This window comes from Oryza glaberrima, chromosome 5, assembly GCF_000147395.1.
Source record: "Oryza glaberrima chromosome 5, OglaRS2, whole genome shotgun sequence".
NCBI classification, from domain to species: domain Eukaryota; kingdom Viridiplantae; phylum Streptophyta; class Magnoliopsida; order Poales; family Poaceae; genus Oryza; species Oryza glaberrima.
This window is the reverse complement of record NC_068330.1, coordinates 19,954,301-19,973,953: the sequence shown is the minus strand read 5'-3', so window position 1 is coordinate 19,973,953 and position 19,653 is coordinate 19,954,301. Positions and strand designations below refer to the sequence as shown.

Below are 19,653 nucleotides of genomic sequence, written 5' to 3'. Positions count from 1 at the left end.
CTAAACCACGATACCAGATATAATATAATAGGACTCACATGTCAGTGACTAATTTTTACCTCCTCATCTCCCCACTTCTCTGCCATTGCGGTATAAGGATGTAAACTGAACTCAACGTCAAGTTGAAGGACCCAAAGTGAACTTATTCCTGCCTGCTTACCTTGTGTCCTTGTGCTTCGGCTCGTGCTGGGTTTGTTTGGGCCTGAATTTCCCGCAGTGTAATGGATATGAAACGGGACGCGGTTTGTTTGAGCTTTTGATAGTTCAAAGCAAAAATTATTAAGGAGAGAAAATGACCTTAATATCTCTCACTAAATGTGAATGATTGAGAGTGGATCGGTAGTTAAGGGGGGTAAGAATGGAAAAAAAATAAATGGGAGGTAATTGGAGAAAAAAAATATACTATGCGTACAAAGCTTATATGCTGTAATGGCACTCATATGGTACGGAGAGAGTAGACTATAATATAGAAATCTAGAATTGAATATGATACAAGAGGTTTTAGATTTGTGGTACTATGTTATATCTAATCTGGTTTTAGATCTATATTATATGGGGCGGATGGAGTAACTTCTTTCATATAAACTATAGCATCTCTAGTTTCTCCAGATAATTTAAATTCTCATCTAAATTATATATAAAAATAATTATAGATTACAAATAAATAAACTATAAGTCAGAAATGGCAAAACCCCAACGTTATTCTCACGAACTCACTAGTTGGTTTTTTAAATCTTGAGCTCCCCAAACATAATCATAAGTTGGTGACGATAGCACATAAGTGAGTTCTAGTTACACTAATTTCTAGAAGTATTCTACTACCCCCTCCCCTTCTCTCTCCCTTTGAAATCTCGAGCGTGGGTTTTGCATGTAGTGGCTAAGGGTTCACAATACTACTATGTGAGAAAACTCGAAGAGTTCCACCCATTTCAATAGGGTTTATTGTTTAGTTTTAAAAACCATTCGAAGTCCCCTATAAACCATGAAATTTTGTGAAAACCAATCGATTTTGTTGGAATTGTAAATTTTGGTGGTGGCTACACCAGCACCAAAAATAAAGATCTACACCATAAAACTACCAGCAAGCATGCTCGAAACATGAAGTTTACAATGAAATCCCGTTCACAGCCAATGTTGGAAATATAAATAAAATATTTTCCCCATGATTTTAATATGTTTCAAAAGGGTATTGATATAGCGAATAGTGGATAGCATGTAAAGCGTGTCTTGTTCTAAATATGTTTAGTACCGATAGCGTGTGTTTCTAGCAAGCGGACCCATGAGAATGAGTCCTCTATATCACTTACCTATGTTTTTCTGACTTTACGTTCTAGGTGCTCCTTACTGTGGAAGAGGCGAAGGACATGAACCGCTTGATTGGTTTAGTAGGCCAGGTAGTAATAGGGCTAGCCATGTTCACGTTTACATACGTAAACTTCTCCTCTCAGAACATCATTCCGTTGTAGTCTAGCTGGTTAGGATACTCGGCTCTCACCCGAGAGACCCGGGTTCGAGTCCCGGCAACGGAAATTTTCTTGTTTGCAAAAGGTAGTGATGTTTTTTTTGGTCTTGAGAAAACGTTAGCACATCTAACTGCTTATTGTATTCTTCATCCTCTTCCATTTGTTTTAAATCTATAAACTGGTATAATCGTTCTCTAAATAATTGCTCCCTTATTATTTTGTCTCAGTCATTGTCAAGTCTCAAGGATAGTGTAAGGATCCTCTTCCATTTGTTTTAAATCTATAAACTGGTATAATCATTCTCTAAATAATTGCTCCCTTATTATTTTGACTCGGTCATTGTCAAGTCTCAAGGATAGTGTAAGGGGCTGTTCACTCTACTACCATTTTCAACTATACTATTTTTTAGCAAAGTTGTAAAAAAAAATGTCCACGTTTAGTTTGTGACTAAATCTTGGTAAATACATAAGAAATCCTGTCAAAATTTTGACAATATTACCATCTTGCCAAAATCTAAAGTAACATATCGTCCTCTAAACATCTGATTGCTTACTATTTTGTCTCCGTCATTGTCCAGGCTTGATTGTTGCAAGAGTCCAGTTCCCTGATAGACCATTACAGACATTATATGTGATCAAACGAAAAACAAAAACTGGATGAGTTCATTACTAACTTTGATAGAAAGAAAAAGGAAGAAGTGGTCAAAATAGAAGTTACCAATCTGCCATTCTTGGCATGCAATAGCAACAGGGTTTATAAAAAGCGATGAAAACCGGTTTGTATTTCGTAAAATCCGGATTTCCCGAACCGAATTGAAAACACCAACCACTTGTTTTTTTATCAAGTTCAGAAATATTTCAAACTAAGTTTTATTTTTTTGGCAAGATTTTTCCTGGTTTTAGTGGTATTTTTTTCGATTCATCAATGGTTTCCGTGAAACCCGAAGATACCGCTCGTGAGCTGTTTTTATCCGGTATCAGAGTTGTGAATACTGAATATCAGTACTATGCATGCATTTCCCCGCTAACAATGGCCATGTTCATACATGGTACATCCAGCTAATTAATCCAAGATTAAAGAGCGGTTTTTATCTGATATCAGAGTTGTGAACACTGAATAATAGTACTATGCATGCATTTCCCCGCTAACAATGGCCATGTTCATACATGGTACATCCAGCTAATTAATCCAACAGCAAAAATATTGCAGATTTCAACAGCAGCTGGAATTAGTATATCCTGTATATCCAAATATCCAAATGTTCCAGCCTGTATAGAGCACAACATATGGCAAAACCAAAATGCAGAGGAAAAATTTGGGAAACGGCATGCATCGAGGCCTATATCTATTGGCTCTCCCCTCTGTTCACCAATTTACCCCGCTCAGTTGGAGGCTCTCACCCCCACATTGCAAATGATTTCATTGAGGTAAACGGGAAGCAAAAGAGGCGGCAAAAATTAATCGAGTTCATCCTTTCTTGGCTCGTTTCTTCCTCGTCCCATCTTTTTTTCTTTCTTGCGTGAGTTTAATTCGCTTTGTTTCTCCCCAAAACCTCCATTTGATTTGGAACCATTTTCTGCAACACCATGGATTGCTTCGATCCAAATGGCATCCCGGATACCGATTTTCTTTGTTTGGAATGCTGGAATTTTCTGCAGATTCCTGCAAGATTTGAATTGTTTGGTGTAAAATTCTGCCATGCCATGGATGTGCTAATTAACTTGGACATGGTTTGATTATTATCCCCAGGGTCTCCAATTGAGGCGGGCGGTGGCAGGTCAAGGCGGCGATTGACAAGGCGGGAGGGGATCCATCGGTTGGCCGGCCGGTCGTCGACACCATGGCGGTGAGCCAGAGCGCGCAGCTCGGCATGGCCACCGCGTTCTTCGGCGCGCTGTCCTTCCTCCTCTCGATCCTCGGCGAGCTCAACAAGGTAATTAACGCCGGCGATGTCGCCGCCGCGCGCGCCGATGCTTTCCGTTTTTTTTCCTCCGGCGAATACGCGAGCTGAAACGGGAAGCTATGGGCGGTGCAGCCGCCGCACGGGACGCCGATCAGGGGCAGGGGCGTGGTGGTGTGCAAGTTCCCGGCGGACCCGACGGTGGCGCTGGGCGCGCTCTCGGCGGTGGCCGCCGCGTGCGGCGCCGGCGTCGGCGCGCTCGCCGTGTTCTTCCCCTACAACGGCAAGCCCGTCCCGAGGAAGGCCCTCTTCGACTACACCCTCCTCTACGTCTTCTTCCATCTCGCCATGTAATTAATCAATCAAGAAACGCGTGATCGATCAAGAACTCCATTAACTCTCGCCGCGGCGTACGTGTTCTGAGCTGAGATCAGCCTCTTCTCGTGTGGCAGAGGCATCACGGTGGCCGGGATAGCCACAACGGCGTGGGTGACGGCGAGCGAGGCCATGCACCGCGTCCGGAACGTGCAAGGCGGCGACCCCGAGTATGCCTGCCCGACGGCCAAGACCGGGGTGCTCGGCGGAGCGGCGTTCCTCAACCTCGACGCGTCACTCTTCTGGCTCCTCTGCCTCATGCTCGCCGGCAACGTCAAGGAGGAGTACTTCGACGACGGCGGCGGCGGCGGCGGCGAGGTCGGCGACGGCGTCGCGGGGCTCGAGGAGAAATAGCCAGTTAGCCACCCTGGCTTGTACATGACTCGCGCGGGGAAATCGCCACCGCAGATTTGCATCAAGATTCGGACATATACAACTCAGGTGGGGAAAACAACGTCACGAGGGAGAAATACAGCACGCATCACGGAAACGATCGAACGGCAGATGGGCTAGGTGCAGAAAAACCGCGTCCCATGACTCGTAGCATATGCGTGTGAATATGCATGGCAACATGACATGTGTGTACTATTATGCCTGGTCGTTCTACCGAGACTCTCCTTTCGTTGTACATAAATTTGTCTGATCCGTATTGGCTGCCGCTCAAGTGCATTGTTCAGTACTCCCTCAGACCCATAATATGGCAATCTAGAATTAGACGAGATATTTTAATGTATTTGAATAGGAGGGTGTTTAGACGTTATACTATAAAATGACATATCCGATTCTAGATTGCTATTATTATGGGATGGAGGGAGTATCTTGTAACCGTGAAATGTGACACGTGTGTAACACCGCAACCCGTTTATCACCTATAGGCTAATAGGGATTGGTGAGGTTCGTGTGATCTAGAGGTAGAGTAATAGGTGGTTTAGTTTCATTCTGAAAATATAGATGGATGAACGTGGTTAGTTTGACGATACAACTCTTATATCTGAGTTAATCCTTTACTCAAAAGTGAAGACGAAATTATAATTAAGTAGGTATCGTGCATACGTAGATCCACTCTACGTGAGAGTGTACTAATGTATATTTTAGAGGTAGTGTTATATTCACCAATTTACGAAATTTTAGCATAAGAGCAGGGTTATATTTGGCCACTTTAGAGATTCCAACCCTAAGCCCTAAAGGTTTGCCGGAATAAAAGGGTTAACCCAATTATACGGTGTAAGATTAAAACTGTATAAGTGTCTAGTGAGGTGGTATGTCGGTCAGCTTTAGGTGAGAGCATACCAATTTGGATTTTAAAGGGCAGAGTATTACAATGTAGGTACCATGCATTCAACAATTTGTGGGATTTCAAATTGGATCTTTAACCTTCACCGAGATCCTAAATAAAATTTAGAGTTGGGCTATGTTTAATTCTACACTAAAATTGAAAGTTTGATGAAATTGGAACGATGTGACGGAAAAGTTAAAAGTTTGTGTGTGTAGGAAAGTTCGATGTGATGGAAAAGTTGAAAGTTTAAAGAAAAAAAAGTTAAAAACTTGGTGCAGATTGGTTCAGGAGGAGGCACAATTTAGAAGGGAAGTAGTACCGACTCTCTCTAGTGGATAGGGGTGATGAGACAACAACGGGTTCACTTTGATCAATGGTAGATTCATGATTTTTTTAGCTAGGAAAATCTAATAATAGTTAATGAGTGCATGCAACTCTATAGACCATCTACATGAACGAAAAAAAAAAAGAAGTAAACATCGAGTTGAGATTTATGGAGGAAACCAATGCAAAAATTAAATCAGTGTGTTTATATTTGTGCATTGTCGATGACCTACACTACATATCTACATATGACTAATATAGTGCTCTCTCACTTTTTTAAGGTATATTATAACGTCAAGAAGTCAAAATTAGTGATTTGACCATCTCAAATTATATTGTTTTAACTTTTATATTTTTTTAATACACTTTATTAAAACAGAGTGAGTATATAATACATTAGTATCTTGAGAAAAAGAGGTAATTAAGTGGTTCCAGTGAATTGAACATGCCGATACCATTCTTAGCTTGGAAACTATATACGTTATGCGGCCTTGCTTTGCTAGCGGGCTGTGTTCGCATGCACCTTTTCGCATCCCCTCCCTCGTTTTTTGTGCGCACGCTTTTTAAACTGCTAAACGGTGCGTTTTTTTTAAAAAGTTTCTATACGAAAGTTGCTTAAAAAAATTAAATTAATTTATTTTTTTTAAAAAATAGCTAATACTTAATTAATCACGTGCTAATAGATCGCTCCGTTTTCCGCGCTTACCGTTCTTAGATAGGAACGAGCCACTGCGAACACAGCCGACATGTCCTTCATTAGACGTATAAGAGCAACTGAAAAATGTAAGGGAAAATAAAAAAAAAGTACCACTACAAAGATACTGACATGTAGGTCCTAGATCCACATGTCAATGACACATACGCCTGCTGGAGCTAGCTTAAAAAAAAATCTCAAGTTCTGTCAGGATGGTGATGGTTGAATTTTTTAGAGATAATATTATTTTAATAAAAAATTGCAAAAAAAGATGTCAGTTAACTAAAATCACAAAAATAACATCATTTCGAACCTCTCTGACAGGTCACATATCGTACTACCATGATACAGTTAGGTGGTAGGAGATATCTAAAAGGCCTCATCAGATGGATGTTTGGGTTGAGGCTTTTCAGCCAAAGCCCATTGAATTGCTTATTGGGCTGATGAGCACCAGCCACAAAAAATCTTCATCAAGCTAAATAAGCCAAATAAGCCAATCAAGCCAATCAATGGTTTTTCTTTAGCTTAAGGGAAAAAGCCAACTTTGGCTGATCAGCCAAAGCTATTGGCTTACCGATGAGGGCCCTTGTGTAAATCGGATGGCTTATCAAACAATGAAAGTTCGACATGCGCCGAAGATCTACAATTGTAATACAACATATAGTTTGAAGCTAGACGTACAACTTACGAAACAAATAGACATGTTTGATTTACCCCTTACAGTTTTGCCCTAAATGTGGTACTTCTTCCGTTTCATATTATAAATCGTTTGATTTTTTTGTTAAAATTTTTTAAGTTTGACCATGTTTGTAAAAAAATATACTAATGTCTTTAATACAAAACAAACATATTATCAAAATATATTCAATGCTAAAATTAATGAAAATAATTTGGTATTATTGTCGGTGATATGGGCCCGGGGGTATCAGGTTTAGAGGGAGGAGGCTGCCCCCCGATGCCACGTAGCCCTCCCCCGAGGGGAGTCAGGCCCGAGGTGGGGTGGCGGCCACTCCTTCCCCAAAGACTAGTCGGAGGAGGCTGTCCCCCGATGCCACGTGGCCCTCCACCGAGGGGAGTCAGGCCCGAGGTAGGGCGGCGGCCACTTCTTCCTAAAGACTGGATGGAGGAGGCTGCCCTCCAATGCCACGTGGCCCTCCCCCGAGGGGGGTCGGGCCCGAGGTAGGGCGGCGGCCACTCCCTGGTCGAGACTAGAGGGAGAAGGCCGCCCTAGGCGCCACGTGGCTCCCCCCCGAGGGGGGATCGGGCTCGAGGTCGGGCGGCGGCGGCCCCCTCCCGTGACTAGGGGTTGGGCTCCCCCGACCCCCTTTCTAGGTCACCACGTACGGTGGGTTAGGTGTCCGCCTCCAGGTGCCCACTTACCCGCATTTATGGCGTCCCGAGCGGTCGCACCACGCCGCATTTAATGCGGTGTGCAGTGCACTCAACCGGTCTGTGACCGGTCGAATGACTGATGGGACCCAAAATGTCAGGCGCACTATCGCGTGTGTCAGGCGACGTGCAGCTCGACATATCCCATCAAATAATGATGGTGAGAGGTTCTCATCCTCTTATCCCAGCCAGAGTCGTTCCTCCCGCTCTGGTCAAAGCAAGGCTCCCGTTCCCGATGTAATAGGAGCCCAGAAGTCTTCACCCATTAAATGGTGACTGACAGGGGCACCCCCCGTGTCAGGCGGCAAGATTTGACAGGCCCCATCATCAAGACGACGTGTGCTTGGCTTCCCAAGTCAAGAGACAAGACATGCATTTAATGCAAAGATTATAATACTTCTCCACCGGAGCTAGGTTAGGTTGTTGGGCCCATGTGGTAACCCCTTGAGGTATAAAAGGAGATCCAGGCCTAGTGGTGGAGGAGGGGACTTCGGGGCGAACTGGCGCTTGGGTCTCGCAACCCCAAGCACTTGTGTTCTACATTCAATCAATCATGCACAGGAGTAGGGTATTACGCTTCATAGCGGTCCGAACCTGTACAAACCTCTTTTGTCTCATCGTCTTGAAGGGGCCTAACCCCCTCAAGATCACACAGCTCCGCTCACCAAACCCTCGAATCTCACCCGCTGCCCCCGGCCGAACTCACAAAGCGGGGCCTCACGGTTCCCTGGTGGAGGAATTCATTCTCCGACATCTGGCGCGCCAGGTAGGGGGCGCGTTCGTGATTTTTAAGGTTCTTTCGAGCGCCGGTGTGGTGAGTGTCGCGCCGCCGCTACGGGGGAAGGCGCAGCATCCTCAGGAGTGTCGCGCCACCCCAGGCAGGAGGCAAGGCCCCCACATCCCCACCAGGTAAGCTTGGCTACCAGGTCTTTGTGGCGAGTCTTCGGAATGTCCGAGGGCCCCCAAAGCTCCAGCCCTGCCTCACCGAGAAGTACGACGATGGCGCCGACCCCTCCGAGTCCCTCCAGATCTGCACGGCGATCATAGAGGCGGCGAGGGGTGGCGACCGGGTCATGGCGAACGTCTTCCCCATGGCCCTCAGGGGCCAAGCGCTGGGTTGGCCCATGAACCTGCTGCCGCCTTGGTTCACTCCTGAGAGGACTCTTGCAGTTTTGAGCTCCGGGTGCCTTCGAAGCCCGGGACCCCCTGTGCTGGCTCTTCTGTAGCGGCTGGCTCTGGTCCCGCCGGCTGGCTACGGTGCCCGGCCCGGCTCAATTGATCGTCCTTTCAAGCTTCAAGTATTTTCAATTTTGCAATTCATTAGCTTGAAATCTTATATTTATTTCCCCCCATTCTATTCTCATGGCCCTGCGACGCCCGCGTGTTGCGCATTTATTTGCTCCCTCGGTGGTAAGAGCCCAACCTCTCTCCCATCTACATGAACGATTCTTCGCTAAGTGTGGGGGCTAAGTTTTCTAGCCTTATCCTAGCCTTAAGTTGAGCCCCGGGTGCCGTCGACGCCCGGGACCCCCTGTGCTGGCTCTTCCGTAGCGGCTGGCTTTGGTCCCACCGGCTGGCTACGGTACCCGGCCTAGCTCAACTGTGGATGGGGATTGCTGGCTCTAGAGTTTTTGGCTCTCACACTCATGCGAAAGTAATCGTCCATGTAGAAGGAAAAGAGATTGGAAGGAGGCCACCGAAAGGAAAGAGCAAACAGAATGTGTAGCGTGGGAACACAGGCTCGTGGGAACCTGATCTCGTTTGCTAAGTGGTCACAGGCTTCCCAAGATGGTTCGGAACCCATGGTGGGGGGCCCTCTTCGAGCTAAAGGTTTGTGTTTGCTTCATTCATACAAGCAATTCTTTGCTATAAGTGTGGGGGCTATGATTCCTAGCTCTATCCTAGCCCTGCGTCGAGCTCTGGGTACCGTCGACGCCTGGGGCTCCCTGTGCTAGCTGTTCCGTAGCGGCTGGCTTTGGCCCCGTCGGCTGGTTACGATGCTCAGCTTCGCTTGATCGCAGGCGAAGATTGCTGGCTATAGAAAGTTCAGTCCTCACACTCGCGCGAAGATAATCGTTTGCATAAAATTATTATTGCTTATATTTATCTCTCGCCTATCTCTTTGTTGACGAAAAAATCGAATACACTGGCCTGGGAGATCTGCTTAACTCCAGTGCAGGTCCAAAGATTGGTGAGATGCGAGCGTGCCAGTCAGTTTGATCCTACAACTGACAAGATATACAAATAGTAGATCAAAACAGCCGATCGGCTGACAAGCCGATGGAGTAGTTCCAGCCGATAGCGATAATAGCCGATGCCGATACCAGCCGATAGCGATAGGGTTTAAGCAATCGGCTATATGTCCAATGTAAATAATGATATGAAGGCAATCGGTTGATGATGATGTAATAAAATAACAATATAATCCAGTAGAAACCAATCGGCTAGAAACAAAATATAATAAGCACTGATCCGAAGGTTAAAGCATACATCGGTTGGAGGTCCGATGTCATGAAATCCACAAGATTAGATTAAACAGTGAAAACTTTGTCATCATCGGCTAAATCCAACTTATATGTATATGCAATCCTTATGAGCCGATGCAACGTCCAGATAACTCACCGACTGAAACCCCGATGAAACCCTTATTGGCAGTCAAAAAGCCGGCTAGAGATTATGGTTCTAAGCACGACTTAGTAGATCAAACTTAACTGATGTAGCACTAAGTATGAAAAGAAACATAATATCTAGATAATCAAGCCGTTGACTGAGTTTTCAGGGTGGTAGATGTCTAAGCTAATCTAATCTAGCAACACGATTTAGCCGATACCGGCAGAAACCCTAAAACGAGATGCCGCCGATAGAGCTAAATTGATATGCTAAGACTAGATTAACAGAGACATATGATAAATAGGTAGGCAAATATATCATCCAAACCGGAGCAATCCAAGAGGTCGAATGTACTGATGCAGCCTTGAACGACATCGACGTAGACGATACAATTGCCTGGGCCGACGGAACATTGGACTTACCCCTTCGCCGGAGATCGAACACCGATGCAGCCCCGCGTCAGGTGCCAAGTCCCGCTGGACGATAAAATAAAGTAGAAAAGGTAAAAGGTGGCGATGCACCGAACTGTATTGATCGTAGAGATTGATTACATAGACCCCGGGTGTACATATTTATACCCATGGGTTGATACAAGTCCTTGTCGGACAAGAAATAAACTAACCTAAAGATAAAAGGAAAATATAAAGTCCTTATCGGACACTAAACACACTTTCCTAAAGATAAAAGGAAACTAACAAACTATTCCTAATTAATAGATAAACTGCCATGCCGCATCCTCTTTAAACTCGGTCACTTAGGGATAAGCTTCCTTTAGTAGATTGATTTCCTTAACCGAATATAGCAGGAATCCGACTATTGGCGACTTGATAACTCCCATCGGCTGATTCCGAGATGCTGCAGCCGATAATGATTCTAAGCCGATGATGACTTTGGCCTTACCAAATTTCACTATCAACACCGCCGCCCTACCTCGGGCCCGACCCCCCTCGGGGGAGGGTCACGTGGCATTGGAGGGCAGCCTCCTCCATCCAGTCTCTGGGAAGGAGTGGCCGCCGTCCTACCTCGGGCCTGACTCCCCTCGGGGGAGGGCCACGTGGCATCGGGGGGCAGCCTCCTCCCTCTAAACCTGATACCCTGGGCTCATATCACCGACAAATATAAATGTTGCTGTTTTCTCTATAAACTTGATCAAATTTAAAGAACTTTGATTAAAAAAAATTCAAATGACTTATAATATGAAACGGATAGAGTATTAATGTATAGTAGCTATATCCACCAAATATGATACGACATCAGTCCAATATGGATAGATCGAACACGTCCCCTGAAATATAAAAGTCCAAACGTGGGAGCACTTCATTCCAACATTTCCATCAGCATATGCACTCTAGTTAGCTCAATGTAAACAAACAAAAACTGTCGGCCGGTTTGGTGGACTATCAGTGTACTTAACAACCCCTCTTTAAAAACCAAAGCGCACGCACCACGCCCGCAACAAACTCCCCACCCTCAACCTCTATACAAAAGTAATCCACCTTCAAGTCTAAACAAAGACTACCAACCCCAATATTTACTCATCAGTTGACCCCTGTCAATTTAGTGTGACTATGTGAGCAGTAACTAGCATTTAGGCAGCACTTGAATAGCAGTTTGGCTGAGCTAGCTAGTGACATGGAAACTAACATGTTAATTAGCACATAAGTAATTAAATATTACAAATTTTATAAATTGATCTTTTTATAAAAACTCATATATTGTTTCTTTAAATACAATGTTTAGCAACTGGAAACACATATTCATGATAAATGAGGAAAGCCCATAAAACTGTAGATACGGCTGTGTTCGTTATGTATGGTTGAGAACTTTTTTTCTCCCACGAAAAACGAGATAACTCATTACCATTTGATCAATTAAGTATTAACTTACAAAAAATTAAAAATAGATTAATATGATTTTTTACCACAACTTTTCTATGAAAATTTTTTACCCCATTACACCGGCAGTTTCTTCAATCAAAAGAGAAAAATATTAGAGAAGCAAGCAGTAAATGCAGCAACGCGTAGCGTCAGCCAGACGAACCAGAGTCTACTGTAGGAGATCAAGCGAGATAGCCATAGCCCAACCGCAGCGCAGAAAAACACGGGGTGGCGCACCGCGCGCGACACTGCGCTCCCGTGCACGCCGCACGGAGGAGATCGGGGATCTCGGTCTCCCTCTCTCTCTCTCTCTCGGCGCGTCGGTCGCGGAGGACACAGGTCACACGAGTCACGGAGCCCCGTACTACTCGCCTTCCTCCTCCTCAACCCAACCCCATCCCGTCCTCCTCGCGTGTCAGGCAACGCAGAGACGAAACCCACGAGACGTGTTCGTTCCTGCTCGGTCTCTGATCAGTTTGCTTTGGGCGTGGTCTTCCTCGAGTCCCCCACATTTCTTCCTCCCCTCCGTACGGACACACACACACACACACACACACTCTCTCTCTCGTGACTGATCCGACTCCGCCGCCGCCGCCGCCGTCTGCTGCTGCTGCGGGGGGTGGGAGGAGATGAAGCCGAAGAGCCTCCCGTTCATCGCCTTCGAGCACAAGCGGTGCGTTTCCTCTCTCGCCCGGGGGGGGGGGGGGGGGGGGGGCGTGTTTCGAGTTTTGCCGTCTCCTTCCTCGTTGCGCCGCGTGGGTTTCGGCCGGTTGCTGTACGTCGCGTCGGTTTCTCCTCGGCGAGCCGCGACGAGGGGATCTCACTTTTTTTTTCTTGCTGAGGTTTTCGGGTAATGCGGCGAGGGATTGGCTGTGCGCGGGAGCGGCGAGGGCTGGATCTCCTCCGCGCGAAGGAGTGTAGGGTTGAAGCATAGGATGGATTTGCCGGTGGAATTGCACGAGTTGAGAGCTCCGTGATGTTTGCTTTTTTTTTTTTTTTGAAGAGATCTGGGTTTCGACGTCCGCATCCTGCTGCACGACAGTAGGAGCAAGCAGTTTCCACTGTTGATTCAGGCATTGAGTTGATAGGATTAAACCTGACGAAATTTGATCTCTGGTTTGAATGTAGGAGAGGGCACAACCGCACAAGTCTAGAATCATCGAAGTTCTATGCGGTAGTTAGTTGCCGTTTTGGAGAAATGTTCCCTTTCTGATGCTGTGTGATTGAAGCAGGGATGCCTATGGCTTCGCAGTTCGGCCCCAACACTTGCAGCGTTACAAGGAGTATGCAGGCATCTACAAGGTAGAAGACACGCGCCCCCTGACTTTTTTTAATCTGCATTGTCTGGTGTGGACAAGCTACATGCCTTCTGGTGCTGTGTTTGCAGGAGGAGGAAGAGGAGAGATCCGATAGATGGAAGAATTTTCTGGAGAGGCAGTCAGAACCATCGGGACAGGAAGAGAAGGGTGAAGCTGCCGGGCGTGTTGTGGATAGCAGTGGAATTGGCGGTTCTTCGTTGCTGCGGGAGAAGATTGTGCAAGGACCACACAAGATCGAGATATGGAAGCCAATCAGACCATCCCTGGGCAACATAGAGCAGATCATGAGTGTACGTGTCGAGGAGAAGCAATCACCTGCGTCTGGCAATCAGGACACGAAGGATGTCATCCATCCGGTGAAGGTTCAAGAGGGCAAGTTATCTGAGGATTCAGATGATGAGTTCTATGATGTAGACAAGGTTGAGACTAGTCAAGAAATGCATTCAAGTGATAGTGCGAATACTGGCATTGACAACAGGGGTCAAGAGGAAAATTTTCCTTCGATGGAAGAGTTGGAGTGTCTAGTCCATGGTGGACTGCCAATGGCTTTGAGAGGAGAGGTGCAGCTTGTTTCATGGAACCTTTTTGCTTTGTTTCCTTTTCTAACTTTAGAATTCTTCAGTTCATTCAGCAGACTCTTGCTTTTGTGGTGACAGCTATGGCAAGCTTTTGTTGGCATTGGAGCGCGTAGGGTAAAAGGGTACTATGATAGTCTCCTTGTGGCAGAAGGTGAACTAGAAGATACCAGTGGTTCGCGTTCTTCAACCTCGGATGTTGCCGGGGAAAATACTGAAGTATCTTCTGAAAAGTGGAAAGGGCAAATAGAGAAGGTAGGTCACTGAGTCCAAATTTCCTTTTTTTTAATATAAAAAGCTAGTTTTATTGGAGGCTAGGATTTTTCTTATTTAGCGTTTTTATCTGGAAAGTCTGACAAGAAGCCGTATCTGCCATTTCTGGGCTCCTTACAGGACTTGCCTAGAACTTTTCCAGGTCATCCTGCTTTAGACGAGGATGGAAGAAATGCTTTGAGACGTTTGCTTCTAGCTTATGCTAGACACAATCCAGCAGTTGGTTACTGCCAGGTAAATGTGCCGTTACTGGTGATCCGCATTGTGTCCTTTATCTTGATGGAAGTCAGCTTCTTTGTAACTCTGTAGCAACAATTGATTCCAAGTGTTATGATAAAATAGTTTGAGTAACAATTGTACTTGGATATTGGTGAACTGTAGGCAATGAACTTCTTTGCTGGTCTCTTACTTCTATTGATGCCAGAAGAGAATGCATTTTGGTACACCCTCATGCCAAGTGTTGTACTATTTGTGTGTTTTCACTGATATAAAATATTGTGATAGTTGAATTAAATAATATTTTAAAGCTGTTGATGGTGTAACAGGACATTGGTAGGAATTATCGACGACTATTTTGATGGATACTTTTCTGAAGAAATGATTGAGTCGCAGGTATTGTGATGTTTCCTTATCCAGGTTTCTGTTGGTTGCATGTTTGAGTGCTTGGAAGATGGAACTGCATGTTTGATTCAATCTTATGTGAAATGAACCTTGGGTTGTTTCCAGGTGGATCAGCTTGTTTTAGAGGAGTTGGTACGAGAAAAATTCCCAAAACTAGGTTCGCAACTTATTGCAAATATGATATATTGGTGTGGCGTGCCTCATTTAGCTAGTAACTTCAAAAATATAATAATTAAAAGCTGATTTCCTTTTTTGTGCAGCAAATCACCTGGATTACCTTGGTCTTCAAGTTGCATGGGTTACTGGACCATGGTTCCTATCCATTTTCACCAATGTGCTTCCTTGGGAGAGTGGTTAGATTTTTACCTTTGTTGTTCTTTCATGTTTGTTTCTTGTAGGAAACCCCATTTTTAATTTATACCTTAGCTAAGCCATTGGTGGAGATATAACAACTGGATATGTGCAAGTTGAAATTTTGTGTTTCTCTTAAATACTTGTGGAACTTGTTGTGTATCTTTCCAAAATGGTGTGAAACTATTGTAATTGATTGATTGTGGCTTTGTGTATCTTAGATGCGGTGGCCAGTTTATAATTATCTAAGAAAAGCCTACATAGTTACCTCCACAAAGCACATTGATACTACATTATCTTACTAGTATTTATTATTCCATTCTGACTTGCTGGATATGTGAACTAGTCTAGTCAACTATAACCCCCTTGGGGGTCAGAGGTAGATGATGCAGATCCAAGTTATCTTTGTAAGTAGGGAGAAGTAGTAAGACGAGCCCTTGGTCCCCACAAAAAGTTCGAAAGTATTACCATGTTTTCCTTTTGTCTCGGATGATGGCTGTGGCATTGCTCGGAATTGTTGAAAATGTCTACACTACTATCAGTTAAATTTATTATTTGTTACATCTATTATCTATGTAAGCATAACCTTGTTTGGTGTAACAGCCTCGTACATATTCTGCTTGGAAGAAAAATGACACCATGTTTATTTCTATATGTTGTTTGAACATTTTCAGTTCTCCGTGTCTGGGATGTCCTTCTGTTTGATGGGAATCGTGTGATGCTATTCCGGACAGCTCTTGCACTACTTGAGTTTTATGGTACTGGGAATGCTTCTGATTCTCATAGTTTCCTAAAATAAAACGACAATAAGTAGTTTCATCTCGTGGGCTAGCTAGGTACTGATATTTTTCTTGATTGCAGGTCCTGCACTTGTGACCACAAAAGATGCCGGTGATGCAGTTACACTTTTGCAGTCTTTAGCTGGCTCCACTTTTGACAGCAGCCAGCTTGTCTTGACAGCTCGCATGGGATATCAGTCTGTAGATGAAACAGGATTGCAAGAGTTAAGGAATAAGCATCGGCCATCTGTTCTATCTTCAATGGAAGAAAGAGCAAAAGGTCTAGGTGCCTTGGACACCAACGGTCTTGCATCAAAGCTCTATAATTTCAAACATGATCCTGAACCACTGGTGTCAATAAGTGATTCGCAAGATCAGATGAGTGATGTGGGAGATGGGGATGCCAACCAAAGTGATTCTGGAAATATGGATGATATGTATGGCGGTCTGACAGTCAGTTCTGAGATTGAAGCTTTACCGGACCCAAAGGACCAGGTAGCCATCTCATCATAGTAATTAGATTTAGTAAATTGTTCTCTATACCTGAAGTGGCTACTGTAGTTTCTAGTTTGAATCCCTGCAGATCTTCTGATACGAACCAGTTTCATTACTGCATATCCTTTATCTGAATTATTTTTATTACTTCATATCTTCTATGGGAATCAGTTTTACTACAGCAGATCTTCTTGTCTGATTTACTCTTCTTACATTAGATCTCTTGGCTGAAGTTTGAATTATGCCGATTGCTAGAGGAGAGAAGGTCAGCTGTTCTCAGGTATGTTTTACATTTCATAATTTGATATTGTCATAATTTGCTGGAAAGTCGTTTTTCATTATTTCAAAATGAGAATATACATGCATTCTGTCATAGGTTGCTGGAACCATCTTATGCGACTTTGCTTTTAAATAGATTTATGGCTAATTTACCCGTATCAGTCCTTGAGTCCTGATCTGGTTGTCTACCAGTCTGAAGTATTAATTCCAATTTTCTTCTTTTTGATATCCAGAGCTGATGAACTAGAGACGGCATTGATGGAAATGGTCAAGCAAGATAATAGGCGGCAATTAAGTGCAAAGGTATAGCCAGATAACTAAACTTTTGTATAAGGAGGTGTTCCTTTGTGCCAATAGTCAGATTGCAAGTTCAGAGACGGCGTTTACAATGCAACTATGCCACAGAAATAAATTTCACCATGTTCTTTATTTCAAGTATATATAACAGTGTTTTAGAAATAATCATTCTACCAAATTATAAATGGTGCAAGATTTATCTAGTAGAGGCACTTTATTTTGAAATATCCAAATCATAACCAACACCAGTATATCATAATTCATCCTATGAGCTAAAGATATCTAATTTTCTAACATAAGTGTGTTTGAATGTCCCTCTTCTCTTTTAGGTTGAGCAGTCGGAACAAGAATTGTCTGAACTAAGACAAACCCTATTGGACAAGCAGGAACAAGAGCAAGCAATGTGTCAGGTACAGTTGACCCATTAGTTTTTATAGATGTATCTTTCTACCATGGCATGTCCACTCACCAGAAATTATATTGAAGGTACTGTTGCGAGTGGAACAAGAACTGAAAATTGCAGAGGAAGCACGCATCTCTGCTGAGCAGGATGCCGCAGCTCAGAGATACGCTGTTAATGTGCTGCAGGTTAGTCAGTCAACAAGCTCGGTCCATCCTTCTGAGATCATATTTTCTCTCTTAAAATCACTTACTCCTTCCGGTCCTAAATATTTGACACTTAGGACAAGGTTCAGTCAAACTTATAAATTCCAACAATCAATTTTATATTAGAATAAGTTTATAAAATCCAATAAGCTTATGATATTATGATAGTACTTTTTGAAGCAAATATACGTGTATCATTTTTTTGTTTTAAAACTAAGTATTTAAGAAATTTCATGGTCGGAATTTTAAAAGTTTGATCAAAATCTTGTCCTAAGCATCAAATATCTATAACTGGAGGGAGTATTTTTATCTGAACTAACCAAAACGGTAGTCACGTACATTTACATGCACACATGCAAATACTGTGACATATACATATGTTGTGCCCTTAAAACATATTTGTATACTTATTTTCTATATTTTTGTAATATTGGGCTCTCATCGGATCCTGACACATATGCAGGAAAAGTATGAGGAAGCTATGGCTTCACTCGCGAAAATGGAGAACAGGGCTGTAATGGCAGAGACAATGTTGGAGGCCACACTGCAGTATCAAACTAGCCAGCAGAAAGCTCTTCTTTCCCCCTTGCCTTCTCCAAGGTATCCCAATTTGCATCTTGGAATGTTATTAGTACCAACTGTGTGCTACTCAACTGCTTGAGAGTTCAGATCGCAACTCTCATTTGCTTATGAATTTCTGTACTGTTAGAATTTTGAAAATATTTTTGGCTAGCTTTTAGAGCATGTCTAAGTTTCTAATGAGCAACTGTCAGTTCGGATTGCTCAATTATTCGTGAAAATTAGTAGGCTTTCATGACGATGCATTCATGTTAAATTATGTTCCAAGTTATTCATGTTATTTAGTGTTCCAACATTGACATTTGCTTGACTCTGTTTCCCCTCATTTGCTTGACTCTGTTTCCCCTCCAGAACATCCATGATAGACGCATCCCCTGGTCGAGCAAACCATGATTCATCACAGGAGTTCCAGCCCAAAAAAATAAACTTGCTCTCACCATTTTCACTGAGTTGGCGCGATAAGAACAAGGTTATTCTTCTGACCTAATAGATACATTACTGACACACGAGGCATCCTGTATGTGGCCGCACCAATTTTGGCTTAGTTAAATGGGCTTTCAATTCGGTAGATAATGTTCTGTCTGATACTCTCCATCCTTGAGTTAGAAGATGACAAGATGTTAAATTATAAATTATATCCACTGTTTAGTGTTTTACAAATCATACAAAATGACCTGCCAATCTGGGTTCTTCACAGGGAAAGCAGAACAATGTTGATGACAGTGCCAAGCTTACTGATGCACATGATCAAAGGGAAGAAATAACCAACAACAATGACGAGAAGCAGGTAGAAACACCAAAACTGGATGTGCTAGAAGAGTCTATGGGTTCACCCAAAGAAGATAACAAGTCGAGAGTAGAGGTGCCAAAGGAAGACAGCGATTTGGCAAGCGTCCAAGTAGTCGCAAATGATATGAATGGGCAGCATGAACAGTTGCAAGAAATAAAACTGGATTGAACAGTTGCAAGAAATCACAAACCAACCTTTTGCATATATCTTCACCACTATGGTATTCTTTTATCTGATCTTACCATGGTTGTCGAGAGAGTTAAACCTGGAGGGCTTCAAGGTTCGAACACGATCATTGCTGTACCTATTTTTTTGCTCTGTCCCCTTCTTTTTAATTGTTTCCTTTTTTTTTTTATCATTGCCACTCTTGTAGGTCTATAGGTTACTTCTCTCCATTATTACTCGAGAAGAGAAAAAAAAGGGCGAAAGTTATCTGGTTGTCCATTAGTTACCTTTCGATGTAAATGCATCAGGGGAAATTACCAAATGTAGAAACACACTTTGCAATTATGGTATGCTTGTTTGTGAATCGTCATTTCCGCTAGCGAGGGCTTGCTTACGTTGTCAAATGCAGGAATCTGCCTCATTTTTGCAGTTCATTTGAAAAGTCTGAAAGTTCTGAATGTCAAAAGCTCGTTTTGACGAGGAAAAGAGCGTGCTTCCACTTTTATGGATTCTTCTACGTCAACTTTTCATTTTATTCTATTTACTATCCTCTGTTATTATCACATTATTAACATGGTTAACAGACCTGACCAGTATTACGGTTGTGGTCTTCGCA

General features: G+C 43.5%; 2 protein-coding genes and 1 non-coding gene across 5 annotated transcripts; all 3 read left to right on the top strand.

Annotated features, from left to right (window-relative positions):
- The first annotated feature begins 1,456 nt into the window (after positions 1-1,456).
- On the top strand, positions 1,457-1,529 carry TRNAE-CUC (transfer RNA glutamic acid (anticodon CUC)). The gene has a single exon. It is a non-coding gene; the product is annotated as a tRNA-Glu (tRNA).
- Positions 1,530-2,785: 1,256 nt separating this feature from the next.
- On the top strand, positions 2,786-4,372 carry LOC127774731 (uncharacterized). 2 transcript variants are annotated; one of them, XM_052301014.1, is made up of 4 exons: positions 2,786-2,890; positions 3,213-3,396; positions 3,499-3,713; positions 3,816-4,372. In XM_052301014.1, exons 2-4 carry the CDS (start codon positions 3,304-3,306, stop codon positions 4,090-4,092), a joined length of 585 nt encoding a protein of 194 aa, XP_052156974.1. In that variant the 5' UTR covers positions 2,786-2,890; positions 3,213-3,303; the 3' UTR covers positions 4,093-4,372. The 2 variants fall into 2 exon arrangements, with proteins under 2 accessions (XP_052156974.1, XP_052156975.1); XM_052301015.1 differs by lacking the exon at positions 2,786-2,890 and adding an exon at positions 2,903-2,982.
- A 7,863-nt stretch (positions 4,373-12,235) lies between these two features.
- Positions 12,236-19,407, top strand: LOC127773743 (uncharacterized). Of its 2 annotated transcripts, XR_008017628.1 has the most exons (19): positions 12,236-12,581; positions 13,141-13,210; positions 13,296-13,787; positions 13,884-14,057; positions 14,196-14,309; positions 14,457-14,515; positions 14,621-14,687; positions 14,802-14,853; positions 14,957-15,049; positions 15,722-15,805; positions 15,909-16,321; positions 16,540-16,601; positions 16,834-16,903; positions 17,227-17,307; positions 17,384-17,485; positions 17,967-18,103; positions 18,434-18,551; positions 18,780-19,152; positions 19,246-19,407. XR_008017628.1 is itself a non-coding variant. In XM_052299910.1 (18 exons), the coding sequence occupies exons 1-18, from the start codon at positions 12,538-12,540 to the stop codon at positions 19,038-19,040; spliced, it is 2,493 nt and encodes an 830-aa protein (XP_052155870.1). In that variant the 5' UTR covers positions 12,236-12,537; the 3' UTR covers positions 19,041-19,407. The 2 variants fall into 2 exon arrangements, 1 of the variants encoding a protein (XP_052155870.1); XM_052299910.1 differs by having other exon boundaries at positions 18,780-19,407.
- The last annotated feature ends 246 nt before the right edge of the window (positions 19,408-19,653 follow it).